Source organism: Cebus imitator, unplaced genomic scaffold, assembly GCF_001604975.1.
Source record: "Cebus imitator isolate Cc_AM_T3 unplaced genomic scaffold, Cebus_imitator-1.0 Scaffold38, whole genome shotgun sequence".
Classification (NCBI taxonomy): domain Eukaryota; kingdom Metazoa; phylum Chordata; class Mammalia; order Primates; family Cebidae; genus Cebus; species Cebus imitator.
The window spans coordinates 8,044,315-8,070,606 of record NW_016107353.1 but is presented as its reverse complement, the minus strand read 5'-3'; the positions used below and the strand labels follow the sequence as shown (position 1 = coordinate 8,070,606).

The window sequence follows — 26,292 nt, the reverse complement described above, 5'->3', positions numbered from 1 at the left end:
TCACCATGTTGACCAGGATGGTCTCGATCTCTTGACCTCGTGATCCACCCGCCTCGGCCTCCCAAAGTGCTGGGATTACAGGCTTGAGCCACCGCGCCCGGCCAAGTTTCTAATATATCTTATACCATATTTGCAAGATAAAGCTATGCCCATAGTTTAAAATCACTCAAATGACATGTGTAAAGAGAAATGCTTAACTGATTTTCCAAATCATTTTCCTGTAAAGTTGAACTATTTCTTAAATCCTTAACTGTTTTTGTATTACTATATACAGTAACTACCAAGGATTTAAAATACCAGTTATACTCAGTATTAGCAAGGGCATTCTTACGTACCACTGCTAGAAATATAAACTAGTTTACTTTTGTCTACAGGGCAGTTAAGAGTTAATAAGCAATATGTATAATAAACCTTTAAGATGAGAAAAACCTTGAACCTGGAAATTTCGCTTACGAGAATTCATCTTGGTTATGATACTCATCTTAATACAACTATCAACTAAGTTGTTAGTTGCAAAAAAACTTTAGAATAATATGATTACTAATAATAGGAGACTAAAATAAATTATGGCATATCCATGTAATGGAATTCTATGCAGCCCTTAAAAAGGATGGCTAGGTATGGACTCAGTGACTTAAAAAGGTGATCCCGATACAATCTTATCTCTATAATAGCAATTGTTTTAATGTTACATACATATGTCTATGTGTACATACACAAAAAACTTAGAAAAATGGATCTTAACATGGTTTCTGTTAAAGAGAAGTTTTCCTTTTTTCTTCTTTAAATCTTCTAATTTTTATATAATACATTTTTTATAGTTATAACATATATATAATATACACATACATACATATATATGCACCACAGAAGCTTCTTTTCCAGCTGTCCTGCCTCTAGGCATACGGACTTTGAAGCAACCTAGCAGGAAGGGCCCATGCTGGGGGTGGGGGTGGGGGCGGGGATGGGGAATCTGAAGGCCTCATCCCTCCCAAACCTGATCTGCCTAGCTCAGCTGTCCCGTAAGACAGGAGCAAGGGTCCTGCTCACCAGACTGTCCTGGATGCAGGGAGTCTCCACGAGCCTCCGGACTCCGTTCTCCACAGTGACTCCCAGCCAGTTGAGCACTGCCCAGCACCAGAGGTAGTCGTAGCCGCCATGCCAGTAGCTCACAAATGCAAATGTCATCGCCGTGGAAAACAGCGTCCCCAGCAGGCCATGCTGGGACCCACCTACTGGAATGTACACATACCTAGAGAAAGAAGAGGCTGTTAGGAGCCATGAATAGGGCTGCCCTGCAACTCTGCCTGCTCCCTGGCTTTACTCCCCTGTTGTACACTGCTGTTCACATATGCAGATCTGCCCTCACTTCCAGGAGGCCAGATTCCTTGGATTCTCCATCCCTCAAGGAACTGGCAAAAACCCAAGCCTCACCTCTGCAGGGCGTTAGGTTAAATGAACACACAGGCTCAAGGGTTCTCATTACCAGAACAAAATAGCACTTACAAGAGGCAGGGCCAGAAGTCATGAATTTAGAGTTTCTGAAAGGGATGTGCCCAACCCTGGAAACCCAAACACAGAATGGCAGTTAAGCTTCTGACCACATGGGGCCAGCAACCTTCAAGGCAGGTGATACAGTTTGGTTGTGTCCCCATCCAAATCTCATCTTGAACTGTAGCTCCCATAATCCCCACATGTCAAGGGAGGGACCCAGTGGGAGGTAACTGAGTCATGGGGGCAGGATTTTCCTATGCTGTTCTCATGATACTGGGTAAGTCTCATGAGATCTGATGGTTGTATAACAGGCAGTTCCCCTGCACAAGCTCTCTAGCCTGCCACCATGTAAGACATGCCTTTGCTCCTCCTTTGCCTTCTGCTGTGATTGTGAGGCTTCCCCAGCCATGTGGAACTGTGAGTCCATTAAACTGTTTTTTCTTCATAAATTACCCAGTCTTGGGTATTTCTTCATAATGGTATGAAATGGAGTAATACAGCAGGTGTGGATTTGACAGATCAGATTATTAAATTTATGGTAAACCCATTCTTTAAACACAATTGCTAAGACCATGATCCTAAACACGCAGGAGCTGGGTGCTGCAGATGGGTGCCAGAGCTGGTTTCCAACTTTCTAAGCAGGGTTGCCCAGAAGCAGTCGTGAATGCATAGTAAAGAAAAGGGCTCTGTGCTCACAGGGCAGCCAAACTACTGGACAAAATGCATAGCTGTCCCCCTGGGTATGTTCTCCATTGCTGAGACAACTGCCTGAGCCCATGGAGACAGGACTATGTTCTTCAATAGATATTTTCCTGCTTCAGTTGGACAAAACTCACACCTTGAGCTCTTAGGACCTGGAGAGCTAGGAGCACACCGTTCTTACGACAGCCTTTTAAAAAAGCCCATAGGCCTTTGTTTATTGCTGGTTGGTGTTTCTTTGTCCAACCTTCCTCCAGGAGGGAAAAGTAAAAAATCCTTTTTTGAATACACAATATGTTCCAAGTACAACATGACACTTTACATGTACCACTTTGATTCTTTTAAGCACCATACATATGGTTTATACCTACTGCCCCAGCATCTTAAACAATTTAGCATCTGTTTATATATTATTTTAACTTGGGGGAGGAGATCAAACCTATTTTTGAGGAGGAAATAAAATTGTTTTTTGAGAGGAAATTGTTCTAGTCAAAATGTTTTTCGATAGAACTATTTTACTTTTAGAGACAGCATCTCCAAATGTTCCCAAGGCAGGAGTGCAGTAGTGCGATGATAGCTTACCACGACCTCAAACTCCTAAACTCAGACAATCCTCCCACTTCAGCCTCCCAAGTAGCTGGGACTACAGGAATGCACAATGACACCTAGCTAATTTAAAACTTTTTTTGTAGAGATGAAAAATTTGCCCAGGCTAGTTTTGAACTCCTAGTCTCAGTGATCCTCCTGCCTCAGCCTCCCAAAACACAAAGATTACAGTCATGAGTCACCATACCTGGCTTAATAGAACAATTTTATAGGTAGGCAAGGTAAAAATAAAAACAGCTTATCAGGCAATAAAGAAATCTTTTGAAAGACTATATGACTGTAAATTATTTAAAAATGTGCCACTTAACGAAGACTCTCTCCTTGACTAAACTTTAGTCAAGCTCCTCTCAGCATTCTAGGCCTCGATCTTGGTGTCCATCTTTATTGTAGCAAGAATGATGCTAAGTCAGTTTAGAATGAACCCCCTACTTGCAATATCTGATTATGCTCCATTATCTGGTCAAATTCTTCAGCACCTACTCTTGGTGTCTGATCGCCCTGGCTGCCTTCAGGAGGAACCCTGTTAGGTCTGTTTAGCCAGCATCTCCCCATTTTCCAATGTTTCCTCTAAATAATATTCCACTCAATGACCCCCACCTTGCTCCTTGGCTATATCCCCCTTGTCGATGCTGTATTCAGAATTAAGCCCAGTTCTGGTCGGTCGTGGTGGCTTACGCCTGTAATCCCAGCACTCTGAGAGGCTGAGACACAGGTGGATCATCTGAGGTCAGGAGTTCGACAAGAGCCTGGTTAACACTGAAACCCTGTCACAACCCAAAATACAAAAATCAGCTGGGCATGGTGGTGCATGCCTGTAGTCCCAGCTACTCTGGAGGCTGAGGCAGGAGAATCGCTTGAACCTGGGAGGAGGAGGTGGAGGTTGCAGTGAGCTAAGAACACGCCACTGCACTCAGCCTGGGCTATAGAGCAAGACCCCTTCTCAAAAAAAAAAAAAAAAAATTGAGCACAGTTCTATACTGAGGTCTCTTTCCCCTATTACAATAGTTCCTGAATAAAATTTTTCCTGCTTCAACTACTACCTAGCTCTGGTTTTTCTTTAACATCCTCCACTCTCAAATATGTTCCAGTTTCTAGTTTAGATAATAAATTATCTGACCACCTTAGATAATCCCATTTTATGGGTGACAAAACCAAGGCTGAGTTTATTTGCCCAAGGTACACAGCTAGGAAGGAGAAGGACCAAGATCCAAATATGCATCTGTACCTCCAACTTACTACTTCCATTACATCCCTGGGCTAATTTTTAAAGTCCTCTATATTTCACCCCAATCAGGAACCATTAAGCTGGAAGGCATGTGAGAATGCAGCAGTTTGAGAAATAAGCAAAGCCAAGCCAGTACTTTCATTTGTGCCAAAACAGGACCATCTTCACGATCATATCAGCGAATTGGCATCAAGCACTTACACAGATTAAGGGATCTGCCTGTTGAGCATGTCTTTAGGACTTCAGAGAATTCCTGGCATTATGGGAAACAGAGACATGACTTTGTTCCTGCTGTAAGGATGGGCATACCTGCTTGTGAAACAACAGCAAACAGGTCCCACCGGTAAGCTATGTGCCATGGTACAAAGTACACCAGGAAGGTTTGAGAGTGCAGGGGAGAAGGGTGTGGGGTAAAAGAGGCTTAAGGGCGAAGGCTCTTACTCCGGCAAGGACGAGAGGATGAGTTCTGCTAGGTAAAGAGGAGAGGTTGGGCACTGCAGCAAGGACACAAACGAGGGGCTGGATGACAAGTTAGAAAAGCCGGACAGCCCAGAGCCTAGTGGTCTTATCCAGTGTTCTGCTGCCCCTCAGAGGCTTCTTGGTCATTGGTGTAGAATACTCAGCAGAGGCAAAAAAAAAAAAAAAAAGGCCAGCAAAAAAAGAAAAAAGGCATTGAGATAGACAGGAACAGCATATGAAAGAAAAAAAAAAAAAGGCCACCATTCGCTGTCTCCTACCTACATGGAGGTAACTGCTGGCTTATCATGAGGTGCCCTTAACTTTACATCATCAGTGCTGTATGTAAAAATAAAATAGGGTGATCAAACCTATTGCAAAAGGACGAAGAACAACTTCTCTTTAAGGAAACTGTGCAGATGGCTGTTTTACAAAACAGATTATCAAATGCTGTCTTCATCCAACCTGCTTCATGTTGAGTTTTTGTTTTTTTTTTTTAAATCGCATCTCACTATATAAAAGTGAGCTGCAGCTGGGGACGGTGGCTCACACCTGTAATTCCAACACTTTGGGAGGCCAGTGCTGGGGGTGGGGGCGGTCACTTGAGATCAGGAGTTCAAGACCAGCCTGGACAACATGGTGAAACCCTGTCTCTACTAAAAATACATCAATTAGCCAGGCATGGTGGTGCACACTGACAGTCTCAGCTACCTGGGAGGGTGAGCCAGGAGAATTGCTTTAACCTGGGAGGCGGAGGTCGCAGGGAGCCTAGATTGCACCATGGCCCTCCAGCCTGGGTGAAAGAGCAAGACTCTGTCTCAAAAAAGTGAGCTGCACCGTATATGTCAGAAAAGCACAGCATAAAAACCTCTCATTCTCCACACCAGTGGTACTTGATCTTGGATTTAACTCCAAGAAGGACATGTTTTCAAGCTTGTGATGAGGAAGCATCTAGCCCCAAAATTACATGCCCAGCTATTTTGGGCATCTCCTGGAACCATGGCTCTGTTACTTTGCCTTCAAAATGACAGCCGACAAAAATATCTGAAAATTCCTTCTATTCTAGAAATTCATATATGGCAGGTCTCCAAGGACATGAGGCTGCTTGTTTCAAGCCAGAGAAGGTAGAGCTTCCAGACTGGAAGACAAAAATCTCTTCTTTATTCTTAATTTCTAGAAGGCAGTACGTGTGGTAAAAAGGAGAGCAAACAGGTTATTTTCTTTTACAAATTCTATCGTCTTCTGTCAGTTCCACGATTAATAAAAACAGAAACATGTCTCTTTTTTTTAGAAAAGCAGTAGTATGAAACCGCTTACTAAGACTCACTGCACAGTAAATTGATTTCCCAATGGAAGAAAGCAATCAACACCACCTTCTCAGAAAGCAAAACTAAAAAGATTGCTTCTCGTCAGTGACTATGTCAGGTTCAGCCTTCAAGAAGCCTGCCTCTGTTTGGCCGGCTTCGTGTGGTCACTGCTTATGGAAAATGCTGCACTCACCTTCTTAATTTAAAAGCATCTCACCAAATCAATGCACTGTAGCAAACCCCCAACTCAGGAGGAAGAATCTATATAAAATGCAGACTGTATTGATGACGTCTACCCTTTACTGAGTGCCCATGCACCAAGTGCTTTATGCATACTATTTCTAATCATTAAAACAACGCTGCAAGGAAATAACCATTAGGCCTATTTTACACAGAAGAGATGAAATCTGCACCTAGAATATTGTGGTTCCAACACCCTCAGGCCTAGGTGCTTTTGGTGATGTTTCTCGTTTAACCAAATCTCCAAAGCAGTCTCCACAGAAATATCCACTGGTGTTTTATTAACTGAAAAATGTCCTTCTAGGAAAGAATTCTAGCTCAAGAGAATACTGCTTACAATTTACAAAGGGATTTGAGCCAATGAACTCTCTTAGCCACTGTTCAGTGTCAGAAAACGAGAGGTATAACTTCCTCTTTTGAACAGACTAAGTAGTTACCCTCAGTCCCACAAGCAGAGATAATACACTCGCTATCTTAACTCCCTGACATCCTGCAGAGGTCTGCTTATGTCAGAAGTGGAACATAAAATGTTGGTGGCATGGCCAGGCTTGGTCACTCACGCCTGTAATCCCAGCACTTTGGGAGGCCAAGGCAGGCTGATCACCTGAGGTCAGGAATTCGCGACCAGCCTGATCAACATGGAGAAAACCCATCTCTACTAAAAATACAAAATTACCTGGGTGTGGTGGCACATGCCTGTAATCCCATCTACTTGGGAGGCTGAGGCAGGGGAACTGCTTGAACCCGGAAGGGGGAGATTGCGGTGAGCCAAGATCATACCAGTGCACTCCAGCCTGGGCAACAAGAGCAAAACTCCAACTCAAAAAAAAAAAAGTTGGTAGTGAGGGTGATGCTGAGTAGGTGTACATAAAGGGAGAAGAAAGTATCTAGCTCCCTCACACTCACTATGAAAAACACCACAAATATACACCTTACAGCGGGAGACAGCGGTGATAAGGTGTATATTAATATTAATATTAATATACACCTTATTAAACGTATATTAATGCGTTTCCCACATGGACAGAGAATCCATGAGGGAAACGCATTAATCTTTAAATCACAACACTTCCTTTTTCCAAGGACCTATGCAATAGCTCCCTAGCTTGCTACATTATCACTTAACTCTGTGACAGACTAACCCCAGACTCCAACAAGGCATAAAGATGAAGCACCAGACACCGACAGACATGGCTTTCACTGTTCCCTGCACTGAGCCCAGGTGGGCTTGCTGGTTCCCTGTCATCACTTACCTAGTGCTCGGCCGGGCTGGGATGCCAGTTGCTGACATCCTACTCCAGCTCCACCTTAACTTTCCACCCTATTTTCCTTCTCCCCACTTAGCTGTCCTGACAAATCCTAAAATCGTGAATAAAGGAGGACTGATACCTCTGTGCCTTTGGCCATACCATTTTCACATCTAGAAGACACTCCTCCATCCTCCCTGATTTTCCAACTCCTACTCGGTCTACAAAATCCATTTGATTTTCCACCTCCTCCAGGAAGTCTCTTTTGAATTTTTCAACTTGCAATTTAACCCAGGAACCTACTGTGTGTACTGTCTGTACCACTGATTGAACAGTGGTTTACCAAAATGTATCTATGATGGGTGTCATTTTAACTAAATTGCAAGATTCATTCAGACAGCACTAGATATGTGATGTGCATGCATGTGTGTATGCGTATGCATGTGCCACACAGTTATTAGTCAACAGTACTTAAATATATATAACATTACAACTTCCATTTACTGCTCGTAGCCTCTAATAGCTTTTAAACTTGTTACAAATTGTCACCATTGTCATGAACCCATTAAAAGCAACAGGAATCAAGGGATGATGGACTATAAGGTCCTGTACCAGGTACGTGGAGACTTCAGAAGACACCCAAAGAATACAGACTATTGAAGGAGCTGAAGTTTCTCCATACTTTGTAATCCTAATAACCCTATTAAAGTCAAAAGTATGTGTCACCTAACTACTCCAACCCTAAGAGATTTACTACCCAAAGCAAAATAATTAGTCCTTTAAAGAACAGAGCCTTTAGTGGCTAGGAAAGGCAAGACTTTTGTCCATGTTACATTGGTGGTGAGATGACCTCACCTTGTCTTCACCTGGGCTCTGAGACCAGCCCCTGCTCAGGTTTCTCTACAGAGCTGGCTGTGCTGTCCTGAGCCCAGCTCTCATGGGCAGCAGCTCCCCCTGACTCAACCCTGGCTCTGGATTTGGGCTTGCCCCACATTTTAGTGATCTTTTTCATGGCCAATCATGACCCTCCAGTAAAATCTCCATTGTCTAGGTAGTCCTCACAAAGGAAGCTACACATCTGCTTATAAAAAGTTCTCACAATCTACCTGTCTGACAAAGGTCTAATATCCAGAATTTACAAGGAACTTAAACAATTTACAAGAAAAAAAACAAGTAACCCCACCAAAAAGCAGGCAAAGGATATGCACAGACACTTCTCAAAAGAAGACAACAAACATGTGGAAAAAAAAGCTCAATACTATTTAGCATCAGAGAAATGCAAATCAAAACCACAACGAGATACCATCTCATGCCAGTCAGAATGGCGATTATCAAAAAGTCAGGAAACAACAGATGCTGGGGAGGCTATGACAAATTGCAAGGCTTTCACACTGTTGGTGGAAATGTAAATTAGTTCAACCATTGTGGAAGACCATATGGCAATTCCTCAGGTATCTAGAACCAGAAATGTCACCTGACCAGGCAATCCCATTACTAAGTATATACCCAAAGGAATATAAATCATTCTACTATAAAGACACATGCACACACGTTTTCTGCAGCACTATTCACAATAGCAAAGATATGGAACCAACCCAAATGCCCATCAATGACAGATGGAATAAAGAAAATGTGTGGAATACTATGCAGCCATATAAAGGAATGAGATCATGTCCTTTGCAGGGACATAGATGAAGTTGGAAATCATCATCCTCAGCAAACAAACACAGGAACAGAAAACCAAATACCGCGTTCTCACTCATAAATGAGAAGTGAACAATGAGAACACATGGGCACAAAGAGGGGAACAACACACACCAGGACCTGTTGGGGGGTAGGGGGAAGGAACTCAGAGGACAGGTCAATAGGTATAGCAAACCACCACGGCACACGGATACTTATGTAACAAACCCACACGTTCTGCACATGTATCTTGTTTTTTTTAAATAAAAACTTTTCAAAGGAAGGTGCACACAAAAAGGAGTATACTTTGCTTTTAATATCTTTCTGTCCAGTAGAGATCATAACAGCATTTTAATAAGTAATAACCAGCAGGTGGTTAATGGGCAACCACAGACTGTCATCTCCAGAAGGCTAAGAGGAGTCTATTTTCAAAGCAGAGAAAATATTTTGAGCTGGGCTAATTCTCAGCTCCTTTACTAAAAGATGCTGTATGTAAGCTTCATATGCAATTCTGAAAATTACCTATTAAAAATTCTATGCCCTTTTTGGCAACAGAACATTGTGAAATTTATAAAACAGAAATTAAAGTCAAGCTATATTTAGCCTACAATTAAACTTCTAGGTTAACGTAATCAGATGCCAATATTTTAAAAAATAATAATCTTTCTTTTTGCTCCATAAAGCTGGTAGTTCAGTGGGTTGAAGTACTGCGATGATGAACCCAAGCTTGGAGCTTCCATCTTAGAGAAAGATTCAACCTCACCTTCATAGTTCAAAACCCAAATTCTGGCTTCACAAAAGCTCTATCTTTCTCACAGAAAGAGAGGCCTAAAGAGTATGAATGGCTTAGGCCAATATCCCTGAAGAATACAGATGTGAAAATCCTCAATAAGATAGTGGTACACCAAATTCAGCAGCACATCAAAAAGCTTATCCACCATGATCAAGTCAGCGTCATCCCTGGGATGTAAGGCTGGTTCAACATATGCAAATTAATAAACATAATCCACCACATAAACAGAACCAATGACAAAAACCACGATTATCTCAAAAGATGCATGTTAAGTATTCCTAACACACAAACACACACAAAACCCAAAGGAGTACAAGGAAACTTTTGGAGGTGATGGATACGCTTATTACTTTGATCATGGTGATGGTTTCATGGGTGCTTGCACATGTCCAAACTCATCAAATGTACACATTTTGTATATCAATTACACTCTAATCAAGCTGGGGATTTTAAAAGCTATTATCATAATGAGTAGCATTCCTATATCTTTCATCAGCATTTGAAGACACCAAGAACACTGGCGGGCTTGCTCAGGGATGTACGTTCTTCACTTAAAAACCCTTAGTCCTAAAAAATGTCACGTGAGGTCCAAGTCACTAGTGCTAAGGGGTCAAAGCCAAGGATTCAACACCCACATATACCTGTTGATTATGTTTAATCTGGATGACAGCCAGCTGTTTTCCATATACCTAACACTGGCTGTGGAGATGCCTACAGAGGGTATGTGGGTGTGTTGGGGTAAGGCAGTACCTGCCACAATTTTGTCTATCACCAACATTTTGCCATCAAATAACTGTCATCCTTCCCCTTAGCTTCCCCCTTTATCTGCCAAGTAGAAAGGTCACCTGACCAAGTCACTTTCTTCTAATGAGTCACTGCAGTAACTGCCTAAAGTCATTCCTTACACAGGTTTACTCATTCTACCAGTTTAAGAGACCTAATGTCCTGGAAGGTCAAAGTCGTGATGACACATGTCTTTGTGGTATTGGTATTACAATCTTCACACCAGAGACTGTGAAACAAACAAGCAAAGCAAAGCACCAAAGGCACTTTAAAAAATCTCATGCATTAAAACTAGCTCCCAGCAACAAACAGGGACCTGACACAGCCTGGGGAGGTGTACACCAGAAAGGGGTATGCACTGGTTCCCTCCCTGGGGTTTCTAACCCTCTTCGTTTGCTTTCCAGCACATTGAAGCCTAGCATCCCCAGGGCTCCCAGGCCTAGGCCTATTCTGGGTTATAAATAAATACCATATAAAACAGATTCTTTGGAGGTTTGAGCAAAGGAGACAGAGTGGGAATTTATACTCTTTAGTGCTGCAGAGCAGAGTCTAATTGCTAATAAAAAGGTCCTTGAAGACTCAGTTTAATAACCACCAACATTTTCTGGCTGCCTGCCTGTCTTCCCACCTTTCTCCCAAGAGGATGCTAAAAGCATTTATAAGCTTCCCTAGGCCAGAGGAAAAGGTGGGGGTGGGTATGAAAAGGCAGAAGTAAAGGGGCAAATGAGGATGTCCAAATGATGAAGGGCTGCATGACTTCTCCCACTGCAGAGTCAGGAGGAGAAGGGGTCGGGGAGAGAGTCCACCCTCCCTTGCCCCTTAGGCATTTCCCAACCTTTGCTCTATCAGCAGGTCCCAAATCCAGACATCAAAATTACCACCATCCTGGGCGTACGCTTCCTCTATTCAGCATGTGAACTGCTGGTTTCTCCTGGATGTTTCCTTTCCATCCCTGCCTCTCACTCACATCCTAGTCAATGCCTCCTCTGCTGATCCTACTCTTCAAACTCATTTATCACGGCTGTTAGGAAAATGTTCACTATAAAATAAACGTGTGCAACTTAAAGGTTACTGTGCTGGTACAATGCCTTGGAGTCTCTAGAAGAAAGTGCTCTGAGAACAAGTGCAATAAAGAAATGCCTAACTGATTCTCAAAGCATTTCATTCCTCTTCTGGGTTTATGCTGTAAGGATTTTGTGGCAGCCACGCTGGAGACAGCCCCAGAGGCAGGGCCCGCGGCCTTGGTAGATGCATATTCCAGGTTTTCAAGGCAACGCAGTGTTGCACACACAAAGTCTGGTCGGTTGGTTAGTCAGCCGAAACAAAAGTCAGCAGCTGAGAGGTGTAACATAAAGGAATAGAAGAGGCAAGTTCTTTGTTGTCAGGAAGCATCTAGTTTATTAAGGGTGGGCAAGTCCCTACCTTCAGGAGGGTTCCCACTTACAGTGGATTCCCATTGTATTATGGCCTAAATTAAACCCATCAGCTTGGCTTCTTCAAAGTCATTCTCCAACTGCCTCTTATGCCACTAATTTTCATCTTATCAGTCTCCAAAATAGATTCTCCACCCCAGTCATTAACTTCATTCCTGCCCAAGCGTGGGCCTTGTAATCATGCCATCCCATCCCTCAACCACCGGAGGCCCGTGGCCAGTCTTTTCCATCATTTGATCTTTCAAAATGGGTTTCACATTCACTTCTAGGAAAATTTCCCCAGCCAATCTCACCCTTTGATTCTTTACCACTTTAAGATTCATACATTCATCTCAACCTAGATGATTTCTTTCAACTTGCTGATGTGCTGCTCTTTAGTACTTCTGTGCTACCTCACCAGGTTTGAGAACATGCAGGATTCCTCACGTTACACATCAGTATCTGCAACACAGAATTATAACATTTTCCTTCCTACTCCACCAGAGTCTAATTTAGACGCCGAATTCAGGGGAGCACTCAATAAATCTGGTCAACTTCCTTTGTCTCCTGTTCTTTCCTTCAACCTTTTTATTTCCCCCATTCATTTCTCTCGCCTCTTTTTTTTCTTTGACTGTCACTCTCTGTAAACAAAAGATGATTACAGTTTCTAGCTCCAGCTAGAAACTGTGGCTTCATAAGTAAATATCATTGTTTATGTCTGCCGCCGCTGTGTTCTCCTCTAAAGTGCTGTGAGGTTTGGAGGGAATATTTACAAAGTCAGACTAAATCACGGATAACCAACAGGAGATACTCTGAGCAAAAAGGATGGCTGGCAGGGACGGATGGGGCGGGGGTGCGCACACAGGCCAACACCAGCTTCCCCAAGGAAGCTGCCAGAACTACTGAAAGAAAAGGCAGATTTAACCAGAAAGCAAAACCCCTGGGTGAAATGTTTTTTAAAATTAAAGCACTCAAGTTGTGATATTTACTTATGTGACCTTAACTTTAAAAGCCTCAAATAAAACCATGTTTGTGCTCATCGGTATTTGTTATCTGCGAGGGGATGGGGTCCAGGAGGCCAACAAGAGTTATCCTTTGCTGGATTACTTGGGTTAACTTTCCTGACGATACCTCTCCCTTGGCAAGGCATGTCACTTCACTTCCAACATGATCACGGGTCACAAAAGGAGTGGTGTGGGATCAGGATCCTTAGAAAGCACCTTAGAGAATAGAGTAGGGTGGCTGTAGGGATGAGTAAGTCAGGGTCACAGATTTCAGGGGGCAGTCACTTTCCTGGTTTTTGATTTACAACTGGGAACAGCTGAAGGGCTACGAGAGAACCAGGTAAGGAGGCCTCTGCCAAGGTTTATGAAGGTCTCAGAACATTTGGGACATAAGCATAAATGCTCTTGAAGACTTACATGACAACAGTGTGCCGTTTGCTACTGATTTCTATCAAAGCAGAGGGGATCTGTCTTCCGTAGTTGGCTTTCAGGACACAGAGCTCCTGAAATATTAGCTTATACTTCTGAGTTCCCCATTTTCCCCACCCCTCTGCTGCCATGAAGTTAACTCTCATCTTTTAGTCAAAATTAAAATGCATAGGGAAATGCAAAATGCACGGGGGAGGATTTGTTTGAGTGGGGGTGGGGGGGTGGTTGGTCTCACTCTGTTGCCCAGGCTAGAATTAGTAGTGCAATCATGGCTCACTGCAGCCTCAAACTCCTGGGCTCCAGGGATCCTCCCACCCCAGCCTTCTGAGTAGCTGGGACTGCCAGTATACACCACCATGCCTGGCTAAGATTTTTTTTTATATTTTAGAGACTAGATTTCACTATGTTGCCCCAGCTGGTCTCAAATTCCTGGCCTCAAGAGATCCTCCCACCTTGGCCTCCACAGTTGCTGGGATTATAGGCACAAGCCACAAAGCTCAACCAAAGGGGTTACTTGTAGGAAGCCTGAGATGAATCTTGACACAGGTAAATTATTTTCTAATAGCACATTTCTATTGTATCCTGGGCTTTCTTAAAGACACATTGGAATTGAAAATACTCATCTAAGGTGGCACAGATGGGTTTCAATGCCCAGAAAGAGATAAAAGTGGAAGAAAATGCCAGCAGGTATTATATGGGCACCACTCCCAAAACACAGACACTCAACACTGTCTTCAGGAAGAAGGAAAATAAGTCTTTGAAACTGATGTGATTTTCAGAAAATAAAGTGGATGACTTCTGGTGGTAATGAGGAGGCTGTTCCCTCTCCGGACTGAAATCCGCACTCTGACAAATCAGCTTTGACAGAACTGTTTCAACTGCCTCTCATTTACCGTAATTATGATTCACGATCCCTATCAGAGATGGCACCTTTTAAAGTTTGGCACTGGAAGAGAAAACTGATAATCCTTGAGCATGGATATGAATGACAATAAGTCTGCAGTAGCCAACAGAGCCGTGCCAGTATAACATTTACAGAAACAAAGCAAGAACATCACCCCATGCTCAGGAAACAACGGCCCGGTAAGCAGTTTTCTCTTAATGCAGTCAGGGCTGCAGGGATGCTTCTGCTTATCTGAAAAATCCCATGGTAATTGAGTAAACTCTTGAGTGCACATTAGAGATTAATATTTTAAGAGCTGGCATTTTACACAGAGTCAGTCTAAGGATGACATTAAACGTGTCACAAACGGCAGAGTCTTCCGTAGATTAAAAACGCTTCTGTTCATGCAATAAAGTCATAAGAAATCCAAAGATGTCAGCTGTAGATGTGGATATTAACGTGGTGACCCAGGCTAGGAAACAGCCACTTCCCAAGGGCTGGAGAAAGAAGTGCCCGTATTGATGGCATTTCACTTGCTTGCAAGGCTCCCTCTCAAGTGAGGTCAAGATGAGAAAAGAAGTTTTATGGGTCGGAGAGTACTGAGCTTGACTTTACCTTACCCCTGAGAAAGGCAGGCAGAGAAGATGAGAGTAATCAGTCACTCCCCAGTCCAGGCGGCTAATGTTGCTGCAGAGAGAAGCCAGGTCCCGAGTGTGGGGATACAGAGAAGCAGCTGGGTCCAAATGAAAGATGTGCTGTTCCAAGCTCTTCCCGCCCACACCATGGGCCTGCCTTCTAAGACTATGACAGGAGAAACTGCAGGCAAAGGGCAGCTGCCAAGGAAAGCCATTTCATGGAGGCCAAAGAACAAAGAGATGCCCTCCAAGCGCTCGTACGCCTGTGGAGCCTTTACCCAGGCTGCATGTGTTGACTTGAACCTAATGGCCAGTTACCAAATCAGCAGATCTGGGTCTCCAACACCATTAGCTTTTTCTGACAAAAAAGAGAAAGACAGGGAGGAGCTGCTGTCTATTTGGTTCATGCCCAAAGGCAAGGTGGAGGGCAGGAAATAGCTGACCCAGAACTCACTATCTTTGCCTTAGGTAGCATAGATCAGACAGTTTATTTTCAGAGGTCAAGAAGCAGACCGTTTTTCAATTCCATGGCTGAGGCTAGGAGATTGGGAAGTCTCCTTCAAGAGAATTCCCCATTTACATAAATGAGAAGGCCGGGAGAGAAGGCTGACTGCTCAGGCTGCAAAGCACGGGGGTTAAGGTGAAGCTGTGGGTTTTAACCCTTACCCCTCTTATAGTACCAAGGGCCAAGCACCATCCAGAGGGATGCTAGAATGGGCTGGACTGATGGGGGCAACCAAGCTACTCTTCAGAGTTCACCTGCGGGGCCAATATTCCAGCCTATCCGGTTAGCACCACTTTCCTGCTGCATAGCCTTAAGACTCAACAGTACTGCTTTAAGTGACCTCTCCTGCAGCTCAGTCGCTTCAAATCACACCGTTCTAGCTCCGCAGTGAGGAGCCTGCTGGGAGAATGGAAGTCTGTATATTAGAATGTATGCCAAGGGTGACCCCAAACTCTCATCAGTGCGAAGGTCTTTTTAGCCTGCTGCCTATCCTTCTGCTCCCCTCCACATGCACTGCTGGGGGGTGGGTCTGTGGCTCGCCATCATCCTCAGCCGCACCAGCCCTGGGCACACAGCTGCCTCTGGCACAGTTGCACAGTCCTTCGTGTTCTCTCCAGCATCTCCCGCATCCTCTGGGAGCCCCTAGTTCCCAGGAGCCACACTGCACAGAGTCATGCCCAACACCACTCTTGAAGGAAGCTTGCATCAGGGTCTCTGCTGAGCCTTTCAGGGCTGCACAGCTCTCTGGAGGACCCTCATCCAAAGCCCCTTGGGAGTAAGACACTTCCCAGGATCATGGTCTGAGCAGGGCATGGAACTTGGCAAAGGACCGAGCCCACTCCCACGGCTCTGGATGAGTTCAAATACTTCCAAGGGGTGTACTTCCAGAGCAGAATGTGGGCTGGAGATAATTACTCCCTTCTCACAGTGCTAAGGTAAAATGTCTCCCTTTCAGGGTACAAGTTTCTAAGAACAAAGCACATAAACTCTAACACTGGCTCCGGGTTGCACCTATATGACCTGGTATCACGTAAACTGTATAGTGACTGTCCGCTAGAATCAAACCAAGCCACTCTTGGCTCCCCAATCATTTTTGTGTGTATTTGTGTTTGTGAAAGGAACGTGCCTATAAAAAATATGCTAAGTACCAACTACAGGCTAGGCATAGGGATAATAAAAAGAGGGACTGAAGCATCTGTGCTTCACAGGGGCAGACTGTCGAGAGGTATGTTAAACATCTAAAGGTACAGTTAAAAAAGCAAATCAAAGCAGAATGAAGTAAATGCAGCCTGGAGCTACAGATAACTAGCAGGTGGTGGGGGAAGAAGGGGTTGATTCTGAGGGGTGGCTCCCAGGGACAGGTTCACAGGGAAGGCCACATCTAAGCTAATGAAGAGAACACATAAAGCAGGAGAGGGCTCGAACGTTGTCTTTACTGGCTAGTTGACATCAATCCTAATGTATCCCTAGTATCACCGACAAGCTCTTGCAAAGTCAGTGTCAGAGGAAAAAGATTATCACTGCCTTCCTGAATCACGGAAAAGAATCCTAACAGTTGACAAATCAAAAAATGTAATTGTACATGACTATGGAAAATCCAGAGGTAGACTACAAAAAGACATGTGGGTACATTATAAAGAAATGAAATGAGCCTTCTAAATGAGTGGAAAACATAAACTCAGATTCTGCTGCCGTATTCTTCCAACACACTTCTGACACGTGTGTGTGGGTTTTCGCCCACATACCAAACAAGCAATCAGTTCTGCAGTGACACAAGCTGGGTGCCCTCTAACTCAATTTAATTCTGATACTATCTACCCAGAGATGGGGTCAGGTCACACAGGTTGGGGACTCGGCCTCACAAGACTGAGACCCATTTCTGATGCTCATCACAAGCCCCAAATGGTTTTACCTATGCTTTGGACCAACTGAGGCAGGAGCATAGGGTCTGGAGGCCAGGAACATAAGGCCAATCCATGCTGACTTCCTAGAGCTAAATCAAATGGCAACACTTCAGCTATGACAGGAAATATCATCTCCATTTACACAGAGCCTACACTGAGTAAATGACTTTGTAACTTTATTTCATCCTCTTCATTTATATAGGGTGTAAGCCAAGTAACCAATGGAAACTTCTAGAAGGTATTTAAACCCCAGAAAATTCTCTAACAGGGCTCCTGAGCCCCTATGATTGGGTTTGCTCCTACCCAGTGGAGGATATTTTCATTTTCAACAAATTCTGCTTTCGTTGTTTCTTTCCTCGCTTTGTTTGTGCAAAGAATTTTGTCCAATTCTTTAAGATGCCAAGAACGTGGACACCCTCCACTGGTAACATAATCAGCCATAAGTTGGGGCTCCTATGACTCTCCCTCCTTGGGTTTGATTAATTTGCTACAGCAGCTTACAGGACTCAGGAAAACTCTTACTAACATCTGCTTTCGATTGTTATTATAAAGATTATTACAAAAGATACAGATGAAAAGACACATAAAGCGAAATATGGTGGAAAGCGCTCAGAACTTCCATGCCCTCCCCAGGTGTATCACCCTCCAGGAGCCTTCTCGTGTCCAGCTATCTGGAAGTTCATCATTGCTCTGTCCTTTCGGACTTCTGTGAAGACTTCATTATGTAGGAATGATTGATTAAATCATTGGCGATCAACTTAACCTTCAGCCACTCTCCCATTCCCAGAGGTTGAGAGGTGGGACTGAAAGTCCCAACCCTCTCATCAGGCCTTGGTCTTTCGAGTGATAAGCCCCATCCTGAAGCTATGAAGGGGCTGACAGCCATCAGACAACTCATGAACCTACTAAAATACACATTAAAGATTTCAAGGCTTTATGAGTTGTATGTCAGGAAACTGGGAGAAAGATCGAATATATATGTCATAATTTCACACTTATCTGAGAACCAAGGGCACCCAGACATAACATCTGATGTTAGCTGCACCCCAAGAATGAGCCTGGCTCAGCAAGCAGATCCTTGGATGTAAGTAAGGCTCTGTCTCCATCTCTATAATCCTGATCAGCTGTGCTTATGCTGGGCCACGGCATCTTCATCTAGGACATAAATTTGTAATTTACGCCCAGCTTACCTCATAGGATTGTACATGATGATCAAGTAAGGCAAAAGGGATGGAAAGGATGGAGAAATAATGATTTCCACTGAGTGAAACATTTTGCTAAATAAAGGAGAGAGAAAACACTGATCACTGTGAACCAGATACTGTGCTGAACATTTTACAGGTATTACTCAATTTACAAAACTACTCTGGACAATTTCTTCCTCAATTTCCAGATGAGGAAAATAAAGCTCGGAGAGATTACTTGCTTCCCTACTTGAGGACCTGGTCAGCTTGATTCATGTTGCATCAAAGAGAAGAAATTTTCATCCACTGGTGAAAATTACAGTGATGCATGTTCTCCTTGATCTGAGATATTGAAGGATAAGAAAGCTACACAGCTAATGATGAAGGAGAAACTGAGACCTGGGTTTGTCTGATTTCAAAATGTGCATTCTTCTTGATGAAATGGTCAAGTTCCCTGACCCTCCCACAGAACGTGCGACAGGGGTGTGCCTCTTGTTTGGTAACCGCCACTGCTCAAATCCCTTATTGAAGGGGGAGCATAGAGACAGATAGGTGCAGGAGCAAGCGTCCCTGGGCTCCAGCCCCATGGCAGCATCCAGCAATGGGAGCCTGCAGCTCCCAAAGCCCACATGGGCATGTGTTACAGTGCATTCTTTTAGCCTTGCCATCTGTGAATAGCTTGTGTATTAATCAGCTCAGTGGACCCTCTGCCTTTTTGCAAGGGCAGGAGGCCAGTGTGACAGCTTTCTGTATCCTGATCTCTTGTCCAGCATCCCTGAAAAAATGAGTCACACACAGACTTGAAGGATGAATGCAGGGGTTCTACCGAGTGGTGGAGGTGGCTTCTCAATGGGATAGATGGGGAGCTGGAAGGGGAATAAAGTGGGAAAATGGTCTTCCCCTGGAGTATGGCCATCCAGCAGCCAATCTCCTCTCCGATCATCCACAGCTGAACTCTTCTCAGCATTCAGACACTCCTTCTCTTCTCTCCTCCTCTGCCATGCTGTTCTGCCATTCATCTGCTTATCTCTGTCTCCTCATCTCCTTTTCTCCTCATCTGCTTATAGAGCCTGGGGTCTGGTGTTTATATGGGTACAGGATACAGGATGTGATGGGCCAAAAGGCAACTTTTGGGTGCAAAAACAAGAATGCCTGGTCTCATTCAGGGACATAGATATCCAGGCTTGAGGATGGGGCCTTTGCTGGGGAACCACCCTCTTCTATCCAGTATTTCTCTGTCTCCTGTCTATATCAACACTAGACCATGTTGTTTTTCCATGATTACTACAAATATTGAATATAGATAACCTATATGCTTAACACTAAAAATACAATGTTTAATATTTTCTACCTTTTTAATATCTACTGAGCCCCTATGCTAATCGTCATGTTCTGGGATTTCCAGAGTATTTTGTTTGACGCTTTTTTGGCATCTTTAAGTGTTCAGAGTCATGTTTGTGAACCTAAATCATCATTGTAGCCACAAAGCATGGCAGATTTAGATAATCAAGTGTCCAACTCACTATGAGGTCATTAAAAGAAAATCAGTGTATTTCTACTGAAAGCTGGTAGAAACTCCTGATGACAGCACAAAGTCCAGAGGCTAAGAATGACCCCTTATGTGTGGCACAGAGGACACGAGAACTGGAAGGGATCCGAAAGGCCATCTTGCCCAGGGACCCCTGAGCTACACCCACACCAAGAGCCATCCAGCCTACACCACCACACTCTTAGCAGCCAGGAGATCTCGGATTGTGAAATAGTCTTTCTACTTTTAGACAACTTAGGTTGAAGAAAATGTACTTCCTGGTGCTTTTCACTGGTTGGTCCCAGCTCGTCTTCAAAGAAACTCAGAGCAAGTACCAGACCACCAACTGGCAGCCTGCAAAATAGCTGATAAGGACTCCTGCCTCTCTCCAAAGGCTTGCTTTTGCCTGCTACAGATCCTCAGCTTCTTTGTCCGTTCTTTTACACCCGATTCCAAACTCTCTCACTGTCATGGTTGCTGTTTTTGAGATATTTCCTCATTTGTGTTCCTCTGGGATTATGGAGCCAGAAATAGAAGGAGCATTCATGGAACGACAGGAATAATGAAGAAAAGCCTAGAAATGCAAAATTCTTTTCCTAACCATAGCATCAACAAACATTTTCTAAGCATTTACTACATGCTGATATTGTGCTATGCATCAGAGACATACAGGAACATGCCTGATTAGACTGCCTCCTAAGAGCTTACATCCAACCTATCACGGAGGACGCCTGTGGTGACATTTGTTTCAGGGAAGACTTAACTCATAGCAGAGCTTGCATCTGCTACTTTTTTCTGAGAAAGTCAAGGCTATCCTATGAGCACCCTCTCCTTCTTCCTTAACCACGTACATCTTTATCACCATCAGCACATGTCCATTCACTGTTTATCTCTTCTCCCACAGTAAAAGAGATGTCCTTTCCATGACTAAGGCTAACTCTGTGTGTTAGCTCCATCTCCTCCTGCCTCCTGAGGAACCATGCTTCCCCTTCCCACATCCTATCCCTAGTATCTCTGTCCAACTGATCTGACTGGTTCTTTCCTTAGCCTAAAGATGCACTCCAGTCTTTCCTATTTCATAAATGTCTTTCTTTCATCCACAACATCTTCCAGCCTCAATCCTAATGGCTTTTTTTTCATAACAAGTATTTAAGGTCCTTGAAAGAGCAGTTTACACACAGTCTCTAAGTCCCCTCTCCCGTTCCCTCCTTAACCTGTTGCAGTCTGACTTCTGCCCCTCCCTTCCCCATTCCATTCCAACAGCTTTTGTCAAAGTCATCAAAGACCTCCATAACATCACAGCCAACGGCTATTCATCTTATCTGTTACATTTTGCATTGATGGTGCCTTCCATTTTCCTCTTCAGATAATGTCTGCTTTATGTCTTACCACTACTGTACTCCTTACCTTTAGAAGTTTTTTTTTTTTTAAATCCAGAACTACCAATGACCTTTTTATGTATGTCCTCTATGACACTTTTCTATAAATACACAAAGACACACACTGCTTATAAGAATAGAATGGCATACATTCCACTTTAGGAAACTGTTCTCTTTACCTAATCACGAGCATCCTTCCAAGTGACGTTCCTTGTTCGCATCCTTTGCTTCTGTGGCTCCAATGGAGCTCTCTGCTTCCCCTTCATCTTTAGAACCAATGTTTCTCATGATTCTCATTCTCTGCCTAGTTCTAAAAGTGTCAGCAACCACTTACGGTTCTGCCCCTTAATTTCTATGTGCTCAAACTGGGAGGCCACATCAGCACATTAACAATACAGTGAGGCTGGGCGGGGTGGCCCACGTCTGTAATCCTGGCACTTTGGGAGGTTGAGGTGGGGGGATCACTAGAGGTCAGGGGTTCCAAACCAGCCTGACCAATGTGGTGAAATCCCATCTCTACTAAAAATACAATTAAAAAAAAAAAAACAGCTGTATGTGGTGGTGCACCTGTAACCCCATCTATTCGGGAGGCTGAGGAAGGAGAATCACTTGAACCTGGGAGGCAGAGGCTGCAGTGAGCTGAGACTACACTACTGCAATCCAGCCTGGGTGACAAAGGGAGACTCCATCTCAAAACAAAAACAATATAGAGTGGGTTCATCTATCACATTAACCAGCTAGTCACTCACTCACTGATGCTAATACATTGATGATAATATACAGCAGATGCTCAAGAAATATCTACCTAATGAATTGGAAGGAAAAAAGGAGGAGAGAAGAGCTGGAGTGAGGGGTCCCCTGGGGGAGGCCAGTCCAAGTGACTTGGCACGGTGAAGACCAATATGAGGTCACAGAAAAGAGTAACAATGGGCTGTGGGGAAAATACTGGAGAAGCATCAAAACCAAACTCTCTTCTTTACACCTTTGCTGAGAGTTGGATCTGTCATGCAGTTGCTGAGAGCACCACTGAATAGACAAGAAGTGGCTTCCAACTCCCTGCTTTCCTGTGATCAGCCTCCAGGAATCACTGTGGAAGAGTGCCCTTGTGAAGTCTCTGAAGAGACTCTCCCTGGACTTCACTCCACTGCAACGTTGAAGAACCCTCCCTACTACGCTCCCCACCTTCCCACCCACTATCCCATCAACTGCCTTCCACCCCTACCCCACTCTGATTTCACCTCTAGGCTCCTTCTGGAAGCTTTCTCAGATTAACACCATCCATCTGCCAAACCCAAATTATGATTCCAGCCCCTAACACTATTTTTCTGCTATTTCTAAATTCTTTCCATTTGGATAATTATATGGTTGATCAGTTGCTTCATTTTTTTGGCTATATTGGAACCCCAAAGAGCTGGGACCTCGTATGTTACAGAATTTATACCCCACGGGCCCAGTGCCCTTCTGTAGTTCCTTGGGTACTTGCCACAGGCAGAATCACTTGACCCAGAAGCATTAAACCAAGGAGAGGCCAGTAGTGGTTAAGGCACAGATTCACCCTTACATTCTAATCCCGTCTTCACTAACTAGTTGTGAGGCTCTGAGCCAAGTTTATCTGTTCTGAGCCTCAGGCTCCTGATCCTTAGAGTAGAGGCAATGAAACCCACCACAGAAATGTCATAAAGCTTAACCAAGCCATAGAACACAAAAAGCTCACAACATGCCTGGCGTACAGCAAACACTCAATAGATGTCAGATGTTAGCTGTGCAAAGATATACCTCAGCAGAAAGAAACATCGCAAAGAAACAAAAGGAAAGAGCAAGAAAGGAGCCCTGCTTCTCTCTCCAAATCATGAATGTCCTCAGGATACCTGCAGGAAATTCAAAATTCCTTACCCGCCCCCTATCCCTTGGCCCTTGCTGATCAGAACTAAAAGAATTTCTGCTACTCTTTTCTTTACAAGTGGGAAATTCTTTAATAAGCTGTATAAATGGAAGCCCCCAAAGTCAATGATACAGATTAGAAAAATATATACCATCTCCAATTACCTTCTCTAATTAGTGCTTGTATGATTCGTGCCGCTAATATTGTTTACACTAAAGGGTGCTCTCCAAACAGCAGTCAACTCTCTATCTCCTAAATGTTCAACAGCTACTTAAAACCAAGCTGGTTTATTGAATGATATCTATGAGTTGTAATCTTGTAATTAAGGCTTCATCAGTGCCCACAACACCAGTGCTCTGTAGTGGTTGATATAACAGGGTACAGGTTTACACTGTATTCGGTTAGTCTCTGTCACATTCATTCATTCTTCAACTTAACATCTACTATGAGCAGCCACTATGGGCCGGAAGAAGTTAGTAAGTGGCTCTCAGGTGTCAGGCACTGTGCTGGACCTGATAAGGAATATGAAGATACCAGAGACACAGTGCCCACCGTCAGAGAATGTATACTCTGGCTAACAGACAAAACAAACATTGAGAATGACAGCCAAAACAACTGATTTTAAATGCTCCCACCAAAAAAAAAAAAAAAAAAAAAAAAAAGGTAAATACGTGAGGCACATAATATGTTAATCAGCTTGACAATCACTCCACAATGTGTACATTATATCAAAACATCGCATTGTAATCCATAAATATATACAATTACTTTTTGTCAATTAGAAATAAAATAAATGCAGAAAATAAGAGATGACAGCAGTTTAAGGTAATGTGAGTAGCATACAGAGTAGCAGTAAACAGGGGTAAGTAGGAACACTTACTGAGCACTTTCTAGGCTCCAGGCAGATAGCTGGGCACTTGCCACATTGAAACCTATGATGCGAGATAGAAAAACCCCATTTTCCAGATGAGGAAACAGACCTGGACTCACATCTATCTCTGAAATTGGCATTCTGTCACCATGCCATGCTAACTGTCTTAGCCCAACCTCTTCATTTAGACGTATTTATACATTTAGACTTATTTATACATGTATGGAGAACGAGGTGCAGAATGATTCAGCACCCTGCTCATATTTAAACATTATGAATAAATTTTCAAAACTTCTCAGTCTTGTAATCCTACAGGCTCTTTATGATGAAACTGAAGGGCCTTCCATCTGTCCAAACAAGTGGCCCAAGATTGCCTTGAGGCAATGACGAGGGTCAAGGGTACAGGCCAGTGAAGAAATTCTATGGGACTCACCCCACACCTCAGCTAGTAACTGGAATGTGGCAAAGGACTATCTTTTAAACCTGGGAAGGAGAGGACCATTTTCGCCACATCTCCCACTTCTTCTTAGAGAAAAGATGTATCAAAGAACCTCATAGATACCAGTCTCAGGGATCATTAGCTTTCTTCACTCTCCAGTGGTCAATGCAGCTCAGGAATTGGCACTTCTTAATCTGAAGTCTTTAAAGTCAAAAAGAAAGAGGAAAAAACCGGATCCACCACATTCTACTCTGTTTTTGTTTTTGTTTCTTTCTTTTTAAAGACACAAGGTCTTGTGCTCTGTCACCCAGGCCTTAGTGCAGCAGCACAATCATAGCTCACTGTAGCCTCAAAGTCCTGAGCTTGGGCAATCCATCCTCTTGCCTTAGCATCCAGAATAGCTGGGACTACAGGTGCTCCCATCATACCTGGCTTTTTTTTCTTCTTTGGTAGAGATGGGGTCTCACTATGTTGCCCAGGCTGATCTTGAGCTTCTGGATAGAGGCAATGCCTCTGCCTCAGCCTCCCAAAGTGCTGGGATCACAGGTGTGAGCCACCACAGCCAGCCTCCTCTGTTCATCTTAAATGATGTCATCACTGTGATTGCTTTATCTGGTTCTTTTTAACTTACAGATAAGTGCCCTGGACAGGGTTAGCCCGCAAGAAGCCAGGGGTCTCCTCAGGGAACAACTTCCCATCACAAACAAGTCTCAGAACAATTTGGGGAAAACCAATAAAGTATGAAAGAGGTGAGAGATGGGCATTCTCATTGTTTTTAAGTTAAAAAAAAAAAAAAAAAACCCTTTGACTCTGAAGGAGTCACATATATTCTCACCATGTACTTTTTAGGTTTTTTTTCACAATTTGAAAAAAATAAGCAAAGAAATAAAGGACCAACCTTAGGAACTAAATATCAATTAAAAGGTCAGGGCTAGTCCTTAGAATGGTACAAGAGAGAACCTGGAGGACTGAATGCTGCAGGACTGAGGGTTTTCACGTGATCCTAAGAGTCACTGGGAAAGGAGCACACAGGAAATCTTTACCAAGTGTCAGAGCTAAGAGGTAGCTGACTCAGGAGGAAGACACAGGATCCCAGGGCTTAAAGGGCCTTCTGCAATCACAGTGGACCAAAGCTTCCTCTCCCCTGACACTACCAGAGAGAGTTGCTCTCAAATTACCTGACTGAACCGGCTTTCAACCTCATTAGAAATGTTTCACTATTCCAGACAGGACCTCATCATTAGCACTAAGCTGACCCCAAGACAGCCCCACACCTTCCATTGCAATTTCTCTGTGCACCTTTCCCAAGGATGCCCCATCATCCCAGCCATATGACCCCAACCCATGCATGTCTGGCCTCAAGAATAACTGGCAAAATTCTCAATAGCTCAACAGCCTTTTTCCTATAGAGCTGTTTTGGAGATTCGAAGAAAAGGGCAGAGACTGTTTACTCATTTGGAAATAAAATGTTTTTCTTCCTCACTTCGTTTAAGGAGCACCTCAAAACGGACCAGAAAACAGCAAGGAAAAAGTTACCAAATCCATTTCCTGCCCATGGAAAGCATATTTACTCTTCCTCATCCCTTCCCCCTTACGCTCCCTCTACAATCATTAACACTGCAAACTGCTCAAGCTAACACAAACAGATACAAGACCCAGAGGCAAGTCCTGGCAGGTGGCCAGCATCTGCTTTTTGGGACAACT

General features: G+C 43.7%; 1 protein-coding gene across 9 annotated transcripts in view; it reads right to left on the bottom strand.

The window, feature by feature from the left end:
* HHAT (hedgehog acyltransferase) overlaps positions 1-26,292 on the bottom strand; it is a 354,783-nt gene that overhangs the window by 88,210 nt on the left and 240,281 nt on the right. For all 9 annotated transcript variants that reach the window (XR_005199664.1, XR_005199669.1, XR_005199665.1 and 6 more), the window contains one exon: positions 1,051-1,252. Coding sequence is in view for 1 of the 9 variants with exons in the window: in XM_017525581.2 (XP_017381070.1) it covers positions 1,051-1,252 (202 nt within the window). In the remaining 8 variants the exon portion in view is untranslated. The remainder of the gene's footprint in view (positions 1-1,050; positions 1,253-26,292) is intronic.